Below are 10,408 nucleotides of genomic sequence, written 5' to 3' on the forward strand. Positions count from 1 at the left end.
GCCATGACTCCAGACTCTACCTGCACCCAAGGCCTAGGGCAGCTGCAGGCCACCAGGGGAGGGGGCGTTCCACATGCCCTGCCCCCAGCTTTGCTCAAGTGGCCTCTTCCACTGAGGTCCAGGCCCCTTTGTGAGCACCACCCTGGCCCCTGACCACCCTTTCCTCCCCCGTGCCTGCCAGTCCTGGCTCTGTCCAGAAGGTACCCATTTCCCCACATTTGGGCCTCAGCTCTCCTGCTGGGCTTGGGGGCTGTCTGCCAGATGCCCCACTCCCACATCCTAGTGTAGGCATGGCTATGACAGGTGGCACAAGGCCTCCAGAGCTGGTCCTGCCCGTGTGAGCCCCTCCACATAGGGCTCGTGATCCCCGCACAGTGCCTGAAAATGCTCGAGATGTCCCCTGCACCAGCATAGGTCCCAGGGTGGCCACGGGAAGAGCAGCCATGCCACCTGTGCTGGCCAAGGTGGACCTGCAGCACTCTCAGAAACAAAGTGGGTTCCAGACATGGTGTCTGGGCATCGTCTGTGGCCGGGGCATAGCTCAGCCCAACACGGAAGCCGGCCCTGGGAGAGGGCTGTGGCCGTCAGCAAACTGGGGTATGGGCCACGGACACCCGGTGTTACGCGGTGCCGAGACGTGGTAAGACCCAAGTGTGCTGACTCACGAGGCAGGCGGCGTACGGAGCAGCACGTGAGTCACGTGGAAGAGGTTGGGAAACTGCTCTGGCAGAGGGCCCTGGTCACGAGCTGCCCTTCACAAGACACTACGAGAAAAGACGGGCTGAGACATGTCCAGGCTTCCAGGCTGGACGAAAAGGCATCCAGAAGACCGGGAACAAGGGCGCCACTGAGTGTGTGTTTCTCGGCACCCCCAGCAGCACACACAGAGCCAGGGTGACGGGCTGGCATCGGGGACGGCGCCCTGATAGCACCCCTCTGCTGTGGTGGTGACGGCTGGGGTCACATCTGAGCTCCCGGCTCGTGGTGCTGGAACCAAGATCTGGGAGCCACCACGGGCCAGGATCCCCGCTTGTGATTACCCACTCCTGGAGCAACCCGGGCAGGAGGGGCTTCCGTGGCAAGGAGAAGGTGGCACAAGGATGGCTGCGCGGGACGGGGCCCCTGGCGGGATCGAGACCAGACGGCACTAACCCACCCTTCCATAGTGTCACTGCAGCCATCCCCTCCCTGTCCCCTGCTGGGTATGGGGGGTAGGGACCTTCCGATTCCCACCCCTGCTCCCACCCCAGTGCTGAGGCAGAGATCATGAACCATTACGCAGAGGTCCCCCAACCCCGGCCTCAAGCTCTCAGCCACGACTGAGGCGTTGGGCTGCCTTGGGGTAGGGGTGCTTCCTGAGCAGGAAGGTGGGTGAAGGGACATTTGGCGATGCGGCAGGGGACTCAGGCCACCGTGTATGGAGTGGCTGGGTCTGGCCAGTGGATTGGGAAAGATGTGTCACCCTCAGGCCATGGTGCTCAGGAGGGAGACTGTAGAGTGCTGTGCAGTCCCAGAGGGTGGCCCTGCTCCCTGCCTGAGCCCTTGGAGGGCTGTGAGGGGCACCCAACCCCGTGAATACAGAGCCACCCCTTGTCACGAACCCTGTCTACCCCGTAGCCTGCCCTGGTGAATGTTCCACAGCCCACACTCAGCCCCTCCTCGTACGCAGCATAGGGTGAGACTACCACCTGGGCTGAGGTTTGGCCTACATCTCAGAGGTCAAGTCCACAGCAAGGTTGTGACAAGCAGTGCTCTCCACTGGGGCTGGATGCAGGCCTTGTGCATGCTCGTAGGCACTCTACCCAAATTACATTCCCAGCCCTGTTTCCTTTGAGACAGGGTCTCACTAAGTTGTCCTGGCAAGGTGGACTACAGGGATGGGCCAAAGAGCCCAGCTGACAAGTGGCCTCTTTGAAGGTGCCCAGGAGGCCATGCTCAGGCCCAGGGGTGGCCAAGAGTTTGAGGAGAGCAGGGAGACCTGCTGATGGCCTCCTGGCCTCCCCTCCCCTGGGGTAGGGCCTGCACATCAAGGGTGACTGGCTGCGACCAGGACTGGGCAGACGGGCAGGTGTAGAGGGCAGGCATGGGGATGGACAGGCGGAGGTCAGGTCTGCAGAGTGGAGGTTTAATGGGACAGTCCCCTTGGTGCCCCGTGCAGGGGTCCCAGGCTGGAGCCCCCAGCCTGGTACCTCCTCCAGTGGGCGGGGCCCTGATAGCACCAGCACCACCTTCCCTGGGTGGCTGCACTGCCGCCTGGCAGCCTCCAGGACAGACCATCTGGCCTCGGCTGCCCCGAGGGCTTGGACATCAGACTTCTAACATGTGGAAGGCCCTCTCCAGGGATGCCCATCCTTTCCTTCTGTCCCTGGCCCATGCTGAGGGAGCATCTGTGTCCTTGTCCCTCTGCCAGGGCCCAACAGACTGCCAAGCCCAGAGGCAGGGCTCTTGGGGAGGTGCGCTTCGGGAACAGTGCGGCCTGGGCCTCCGGCAGACGTAAGGCACAGTGTGACGGCTGCCGAGGGACGGGCTGCTGTGGCTGTGGTCTCCAGGGCAGCGGCCGGCAGGTGCTGGCATCCAGGGCTAGGCACAGCTGACAGTGTTGAGACGGGAGGTGTGGCAGGTGCTGGCCAGCCCGGGGCCTGCAGTGCAACAGAGCTGGGGTGGGGTGGCCCAGCTGCGAGGGCCTCTGCTGGACACAGGGTCTGTCTCCCCGAGCCCTGGCCCAGGAGGGCCCACAGCAGGGGCTCACGGGCCCGGGCGGAGCTCGTGGCCAGAGCCGAGGCACAGTCATGGCGGCCCGGGCCACAGAAGGCACAATCGTGGTGTCTGGGAGGTCGAATGTCGGCCCACCATCAGGGCTAGGCAGACACATTGACGTCCCTGAGAGAGATGGCGCTACTGGGGGCCTCATCCCCGAGCAGCAGTGCTGGCGAGTCCGAGTCCCTGTCTGCGCCCGCACTGACCGGCTCTGCACTGGGGTCTGTGCTGGGCTCTGCGCTGGGACCCAGACCCTGGGACAGGATCTGCTGGATAGTTCTGCGCAGGTTGGGGTGCAGCCGGCCCTGCGTCTGGTAGAAGACCTCCAGTGCAAAGGACTTGAGGGCGCCGGTGCAGAGGTCCTCATACAGCGGGATGGTGTACATGCGTGACATCTGCGGGTTGGGGGCCTGGTTACGCACAGCCTCCCCGGCCTTCCGTGCCTGCCCTCATGCAGCTGCCCAGCCCGGATGCACACGGCTGCAGGGCCCGCCATTAGCCTGCTCCTAGCAACCCCTCTGAGCCACCTCCAGAGGGCCCATCTCCGGGAAATCTGGGTGGGAGGGGCACAGGACTATGCCCAAGCCAGGTCCCAGGCAGGAGGCCGTACCTGGCTCTCTAGGAAGCGCCGGACCCTGTGGAGGTCGGGGTAGTAGTAGTTGCGGACAACAATCTGCAGCCAGCGAATGCGGATCTCGGCGTTCATGGAGTCCAGCAGGGACGAGTAGCACTTGGACAGGCTCATCACCACCTCTGTGGGGCAGCAGGCAGGTCAGGGCTGGGCCAGCACCATGTTCCCCTCAGGGCCACCCTGTGGGCTGTGTGACCCACCCTGGGGCAGCGGAGACCCGTCCAGAAGCCGGTCTAGGAAGAGCGCAGTCTGGAAGGTCCTCCACTTGGAGATGTCGATGGCACTGGCTAAGGCAGCCGCCTGGTCCAGGGGCTCTGCAGTCCACAGCTGGAACAGGGCCTCCACGGGCCGGGTCAGGCTCGACCCCTGAGACAGGTCCGGCTCGGCCAGCGGGGGGCCCGTGGCATTGAGCCAGCGCTCAAACTCCAGCCCTGCAGGGAGAGGTGGTCCTGGCTGGCAGCTCTGGTTCCAGGGCCCGGGGCCACAGGGGCCTGAGTTTCAGCGCTCTGGGGTCAGATCCAGCCAGCGTCTGCCACTTGGAGCCACTGGAGGGGCTCTTGGGAAGGACACAGGGGAGCCAGGGGGGTGGGCTGGTGACCTAGGGGTCCCTACCCCTCATTCTTTCCTGGCTGTGAGGACCCTGACCCCAACCTTGTGTGTGCGTGGGGGGAGTGACACACACAAAGATATTCCTGCTCTCAGTGGGAACACCTGACAGATATAGGTACAGATTCTGCCACCTCCTGAGATGCCTACGTACCTTCTAAACCCGAGGTGCCATGCCCAGACCTCCCAGCCCCACCTCACTGTTTACATTCCAGTGAGGTGGTTTCTCCCAGGCGTGGGGCCCGACCCCCAAGCCCTCGGCACCCAGAGAGGCCCTCAGGAGTGTCACATGAGCAGGGCCAGCAGGCTGTAGCCAGCTCCGGGGCAAAGCTGTCTACCTGGTGATCTGGCCCCAGGCCCTTTGCACACTGTCCCCACCGTCCTCCTCTGCTGCCTGAGATACTTGACCTGCTCAGCAAGCAAAGGCCCCCACTGGGCTGGGCGCTGTCCTCTGCCAGGCTAGGGCCCACAGGGTCCGGCCAGGTTTGGCTGAAGAGCAGGTGCAGGAGAGGACCCTCCTCCAGGGACAGCAGGAATCTAGGCAGCAGAGGCCCTCATTGTGCACCAGGCGGGGCTGGCCTCACCTGCCCGGCAGTCCACACTCTGCTCCTTCAGCTCCGGGAAGAAGCTCAGGAAGGAGTCCAGGAGGTCCTGGGCCACCACGCTGGTGAACTTGTACTTCTCCACATAGGCCTGTGAGACAGGGGCAGGGCCTCAGCCGGCCGGATGCTGGCACCCTCACCCCGCAGGCCCTGCTGCAGGGCCCAGACGAGGTGGGAGAGGGAGGAGGGGCACCCCAGCAGGCTGGGTCTGAGCTGGGCTCCTGGGCCCCCCACCCCCGGAGAGAAGGGCAGGAGACCACGGGGCCGTGTGCTCACTCGGAGAAATTCATCAAAGCGCTGGGGGTCTCCGCAGAGCTGCGACAGGTAGTACACGAAGCAGTAGCCCTTCTCGTAGGTGAAGAGGTTCATCAGGTGGCTGGGGTTCACTCCTGTTGGGAAACACCCTGTTTGCCTCCCCCAGAGCCCTACGTCCTGCAGGGTGGCCCAACCGGGGAGCAGGCAGGGTGAAGGGCCTCTGTCCCCACACAGCTGCATGAGCAGTGACCTGCGAGCCAGCTGGCGGTGCTCAGAGGGGGGCCGCAAGGCAGCAGCAGCAAGTCTGTGACACCTGGCTGGGGATACCCACACTGGCCTTGACAGGATTGGGCCAAGGTGGGGGCAGAGTCCCCGCCAGAGCAGCCAACAGGCCAGGTGGCCCTGAAGGTGATGCCCAGGGTGGCCTAGGGCACAGGGTACCTGGCTCCAGCTTGACCTGCAGCTTGCTGACAGGGCTGTCCTCCCCAAGAAGCCTCATCTGCCTGTGCAGGGCGTCCAGGCGGAAGGCCGTCTCCAGACAGGTGAAAGCAGCACCTGCGTGGGGGTTGGGTGAGGGGAGCTGGGCCGGGAGCCCAGTGTCCCCCGGATGGCTGGACCACGCTCTGTGCCCCTTGTGGTCCTGGACGGCCCCGCCCAGCTGTACCGTAGGTCTCCGTGGTGATGCGGCGCTGCGCGTAGGTGGCCAGGCCCTCACTCAGCCACATCTCCTCCCACGTGGCATTGGTGACGGCATTGCCGAACCAGCTGTGGGCCACCTCGTGGATGACGTCGATGACCAGGAACTCGTCACTCTCCAGGATGGAGGAGATGATGAAAGTGAGGCAGGGGTTCTCCATGGCCACGATGGGGAAGGAGGGCGGCAGGAAGACGATGTCGTACCTGTGCCCGTGGGCGCGGGTGGGGCGAGGGCGGGAGTCTGGCAGGCTGACACTCCACCCGCACCCGCTCCCTCCCCGGGGCCGCAGCCTCACCCTCCAATGAGTATCACTTCCTCCCCACGAGATGGGGCACAGGGAACATGGGGGGGGGTCAGACAGGCTCCCTGTGGCCCCCTCCTCCTCGGAGGGAGGGACACGCCCTCTGGCCCCTTGGGCAGCCGGCCAGGGCTGCCTGCAGACAATGGTACCTGCCCCACATGTACGGCCCATACAGCCGCTCAGCCGCGCTCAGCCACTCCTCCACGGCGCCTGACAGCTTGTTGGTGGCTGTGGGCAGGAGGCACGGCTCGGCCCACACGCGGCTCCTGCCACAGGGAGAGGGAGGGCTGTGGATGACAGGCCGGCCGTTCTCCCCCCACCAGGCCTTCTCCCACCTCATCCAGCCTGGCTGCCTGCCCCTGCCCATCACCCCAATGGGGCCATGCTGGCCCTTCCCACAGCAGGGAGAGTTGTGCTCTGGATGGACTCTGTCCACTTGGCCTCTGGGCTGCAAGGGCTCAGAAGTGAAGGGCAGCCAACAGTGGTGGCACTGGGCCGGGCAGGGACCCTGGCAGTGGCCACAGGCGGGCAGGGCTGGTCCCTGCAGGAGGCATCCTGGGCAGGACAGCTACGCGGGGCCCCAAGGCAGGGCCGCCAGGCAGCCCCAGCAGATGCAGGAGGCCTTACCTGGGCCCGATGTCTGCTGGCTTGAGGTCTCCGGCCACAAGGGCCACGAGGTAGGCGGGCACGGGGTGCTCCATGTGGAAGCGGTAGACACCCTCTTCCTCCACGTACGTGCTCTGGGTGGCGCTCATCAGCACCTGCACCCCTGAGGGGGCCTGCAAGGGGCAGGGCTGAGGCCTAGAAGGTAGGCGCCACCTCCAGGGGCACGGCACCCCATGCTCCCATGCCCCAGCCCCACACCCCTAGCAGGACCTCCAAAACTCAGATCAGGGAGTTCCAGGCCCCATCAGATGAGAATCTTTCACCCAGTCAAAGAGCCCCAGATGAAGCCCCAGACTCCCAGGCTCTGGAGGACCAGGAGACCCACTGTCAGGTCTCCCCTGCTCCCCACAGGCCTCATCATGGTCCTGGACCCTAGCCCTGGCAGGCCTGGCAGGCAGTGGGGGGCCCTCCTGGCAGAGTAGCTGTCCTCGGGGTGGCAGGGAGAGGCAGGTGTGGCCGCTGACCTTAACCACAGCAGAGTAGGTGCACTTGACGGCGGGCGTGTCGAAGCAGGGAAAGAAGGAGCGGTTGCACACTGAGTGGCCCTGGGTGAAGACGAAGGGCTTGGCATTGCCGTAGGTCAGCTCTGGGTCCAGCCACCAGATCTGCGGGCAGGGAGGGGCCAGCACATGGTCACCTGGCTCAGGGCTCAGGGCTCAGGGAGGAGCCAGCACGTGGTTACCTCAGGGCTCTCAGCCTGGAGCCTGGGGCAGCAGTAAGAGAAAGGCCGGCGGGATCTGGGAGGGATGCTGGCCTGCCTGTCCTGTGGGGCTCATCACGCCCCTCAGCTGCCCCTGTCCTCCCTGCCTGCCTGGCATCCTGCGGGTGCACGGCAAGGACTGCTGACCCAGACTATGGCCTGGGCTAGCACCAGGGCCAGCCCAAGGCATCTTCCAGCCAGGCTGGGGAGAAAAGGAAAATGCCCATCATGGCGCTATCTGAGGCTCTAAAGAGAAACTGAGGCACAGGCAGAACACACCGGATGCACAGTTGCACAGGCTGCAGCCAATCTCAGCCAGAAAGGGAGCCAGGAGCAGGGAAATGTGGGAACCAGAGCTTCAAGTGAGTCAGCCCAAGCCCCGGCCAACCTCCAGCTGGGAGGAGCAGACAGGAGCAGCATGGGAGGTGCTGCAGCCAGAGGCTGCCACGGGGCCTGGTGGCCTGCGGTGCCCCTGGCAGCAGCTGCCTGCCCACTCACGTGCCCAGCCAGCCCCTGACCCAAGCCATGACGGCTGAGCCTCTTTGTGCCCCAGATGTCAGGCTAGGCCCCACCCTCACCGAGGACCAGAAGCCATGTCCCTGCCCACCCTGCTCTCTGCCAGGATGACATGATTGTTGAAGCAAACCAATCTGTTCCTGACCATTCTGGTGACCAGGTGCACATAGGACACAGAGGGAAGTTGCCCTCAGCACTCCCAGCCCCCTCCCAAAGTGGGTAAGTCTCAATAAAGGCTGACTACCACCAGGAGGCAGCAGAGCCAGGGTCAGTAAGCTGCCATGTGGGGGCCCCAGGCCCAGGGGCCACCTCCCCATAGATCCTCCACCCAGGGGGATCCCAGACCCAGGCCTCGCCTGCACACCTCTTGAGACGCCCGCCAGTGTTCATGGAGCTCTTCCAAACTTCCTGTTGGCTGCCCAGTCCCTGTCCCCTGACCACAACGGGCCCACAAATGTGCCTCTCTTTTCTGCAGGCCACAGGACTGCCTGGGGAGCTTCTTCCCAAATACAGCCCCCTGGCGACCCCAGCACACTAGGCTCCGTGGGCCTGGGACCCAGGACCCTGCATGGAGGAGTGGATCTGCAGCAGGTGCTCTTTGGCCATGCAGGGAGGATAGCCCCCAGCCACCAAAGCCTGGCTCCCTCCTTCCCAGTGCCCCTCAAGGTCTCCTACTGGCCCACATCCACCCCTCAGCCTCAGAGGCAGGCTGCTGTGCTGGACCAGTGAGGACCACAGCCCCCCTTATCATGAAGGGCTGAGCCTGCCCCAGAGGGAGTCACCAGCCCTTGGCAGGGCATGGGTGTGTGTGTGTGTATGTGTGTGTGGTATCCCTGAGAGCCAGCGGGGAAGGAGCAGGTACATGGACATGCAGAGCAGGAGGAAAGCTGTGCTTGCTAGTGGGGTGCAGGACTAGGGTAAACGTGTGTGGGCCCTGGAGTCTGCAGCACCCTAAACTGCTTGTGGCAAGCCACCATGAGACCAGCACCTCCCACTCCCTCTCCTGGTCCAGGGATGTGACCCGAACTCCTCAGTGCTCATGTGCAGCGGGGGCATCTGAAGTTAGAGGGCCCTTTCTGCAAGTGGACAGCTCACAGCTCAGGCCCCTTGTCCCCGTCTCCCGATCCCACAGCCACTCCATGGGGACTGGGGCCAGGATGCCAGAAGGTGGGTCCTCTGAGCCCAAAGCCAACCGTCACAGCCTACAGCTGCCCTTTGTGCCAGGGCCACCGAGCCAGCCGTGCAAAGCCCAGGAGCACAGCCACTCTTGCTCCTGGCCCTGTCTGCAGCAGTTTGATTCTGGCCTTGGTCCCACCACACTGCTGCTATGGGTAGAACAGATATACATGGTCCAAGTTCACAGTGGAGGTCAGGGAGGGCCCCCTCAGATCTCACTTGTCATGCTAGGTGGCACCCAGGCAGGTTCCCAGCAGCCGGCACATCCATGGGGGCTCTGGGAAGAAGTGAGGTGGCGAGCCCTGCCCAGGGCTCCTGGGAACGATATGAACCTGGCCTGGACCCTTTCTGTCCAGATATCACCTTGGCCCTTGTGGCTCCTGGCCTGTCAATTTGGGTAACTCAGGCTGTGCCCCTCGCAGGGGTCCAGAGCTGTGTGTGTGCTCCATACATGTGCTGGCTGTCATATGTGTGCTATCCATGTGGCCTGAGGACCCAGCATGGACTGCCATGCTTGAGCAACAAAAGGCCCACCTCTGTCTTGCAGGCCACACCACGGCTGGGAGCTGCAGTCTCTGCTCTGGGCCACCTGGCTCTCTGGCAGGGCCTCTGAGATGGTGGGTGCTGCACCCAGAGCCCTACAGAGCCTAGTGTCTCCGTGCTGGAACTGTAAGGTTCACGACCCCGGCACCTGCCAGTCCAGTGGGAGGAGCCCAAAGCCAAGCTCCTGGTTATATGGTCCCTCTCCTGCCTCCCACCGGAACTCCCTGTTTATGATTCCTCTCCGGAGAACAAACCCGCATGCCCACAGCCCTCTGAAGCCTAGGGCACAAGGAGGCCCGGATGTAGCCGACAGACAGCCTTGGCCCACCTGTCAACAGCCAGCTCCAGCAGATGTATGACTTGGCAGGTGCCCACCAGAAAGTGCTCTTGCACCCACCTAGGGGCCGAACGTCTCAGCGGGAGGGCTCCTTGTGTGGCACGCTATCCCGTACCCTGCTGTCCACAGGACCTGTACCCAGGGCTCCACCCAGAGTTCCTAAGGGCACACAGGTGACAGCTGGGAAGCACAAGGGCGCCTGGGCAGGGCTCCAGGTCCAGGCTGCCCCCATGTCCTCTGCAGGTGCCCCGGGAGAGGGCTGCAGGTGACAGTCCCTGCCCTGGTAGCGCGGCCAGCCCCCCATACCGCCCGCAGCCCCCGCGCCCACCCGGGCGAGACTCACGGCGGGGGCATCGGTCGAGGTGTAGCGCAGGATGACCTGGAAGGGCTGATGCGCCTGCAGCTCGGCCGGCAGCGTGACCGTGAGCGAGGAGCCATAGTCGGTGAAGGGGTCCAACCTGAAGGCCAGCGGGCAGCAGGCGGGCTCGGCGCCGGGTGTCTCGGGAAAGGCGGGCAGCGGGGGCGGCTGGGGCCCCGGCCCAGGGGTGGGAAAGGCGAAGGCGCAGGCCGTCTCGGAGGCGGGGGCGCGGCGGAAGGCGGCCGAGTGCAGGCGCAGGGCCG

General features: G+C 64.5%; 1 protein-coding gene across 1 annotated transcript; it reads right to left on the reverse strand.

Annotated features, from left to right (window-relative positions):
- Positions 1-2,104: 2,104 nt before the first annotated feature.
- On the reverse strand, positions 2,105-10,408 carry Rnpepl1 (arginyl aminopeptidase (aminopeptidase B)-like 1; the record flags this gene model as incomplete). Its single annotated transcript, XM_005411240.2, is given in 11 exon segments — positions 2,105-3,152; positions 3,368-3,510; positions 3,589-3,819; positions 4,579-4,687; positions 4,873-4,985; positions 5,293-5,406; positions 5,516-5,751; positions 5,999-6,115; positions 6,477-6,628; positions 6,980-7,120; positions 10,131-10,408. Coding segments are annotated over 11 exon segments (1,928 nt in total), but the record flags the coding sequence as incomplete, so codon positions are not given.

The sequence above is a fragment of the Chinchilla lanigera genome, unplaced genomic scaffold (assembly GCF_000276665.1).
Source record: "Chinchilla lanigera isolate Chin_1 unplaced genomic scaffold, ChiLan1.0 scaffold00141, whole genome shotgun sequence".
Lineage (NCBI taxonomy): Eukaryota > Metazoa > Chordata > Mammalia > Rodentia > Chinchillidae > Chinchilla > Chinchilla lanigera.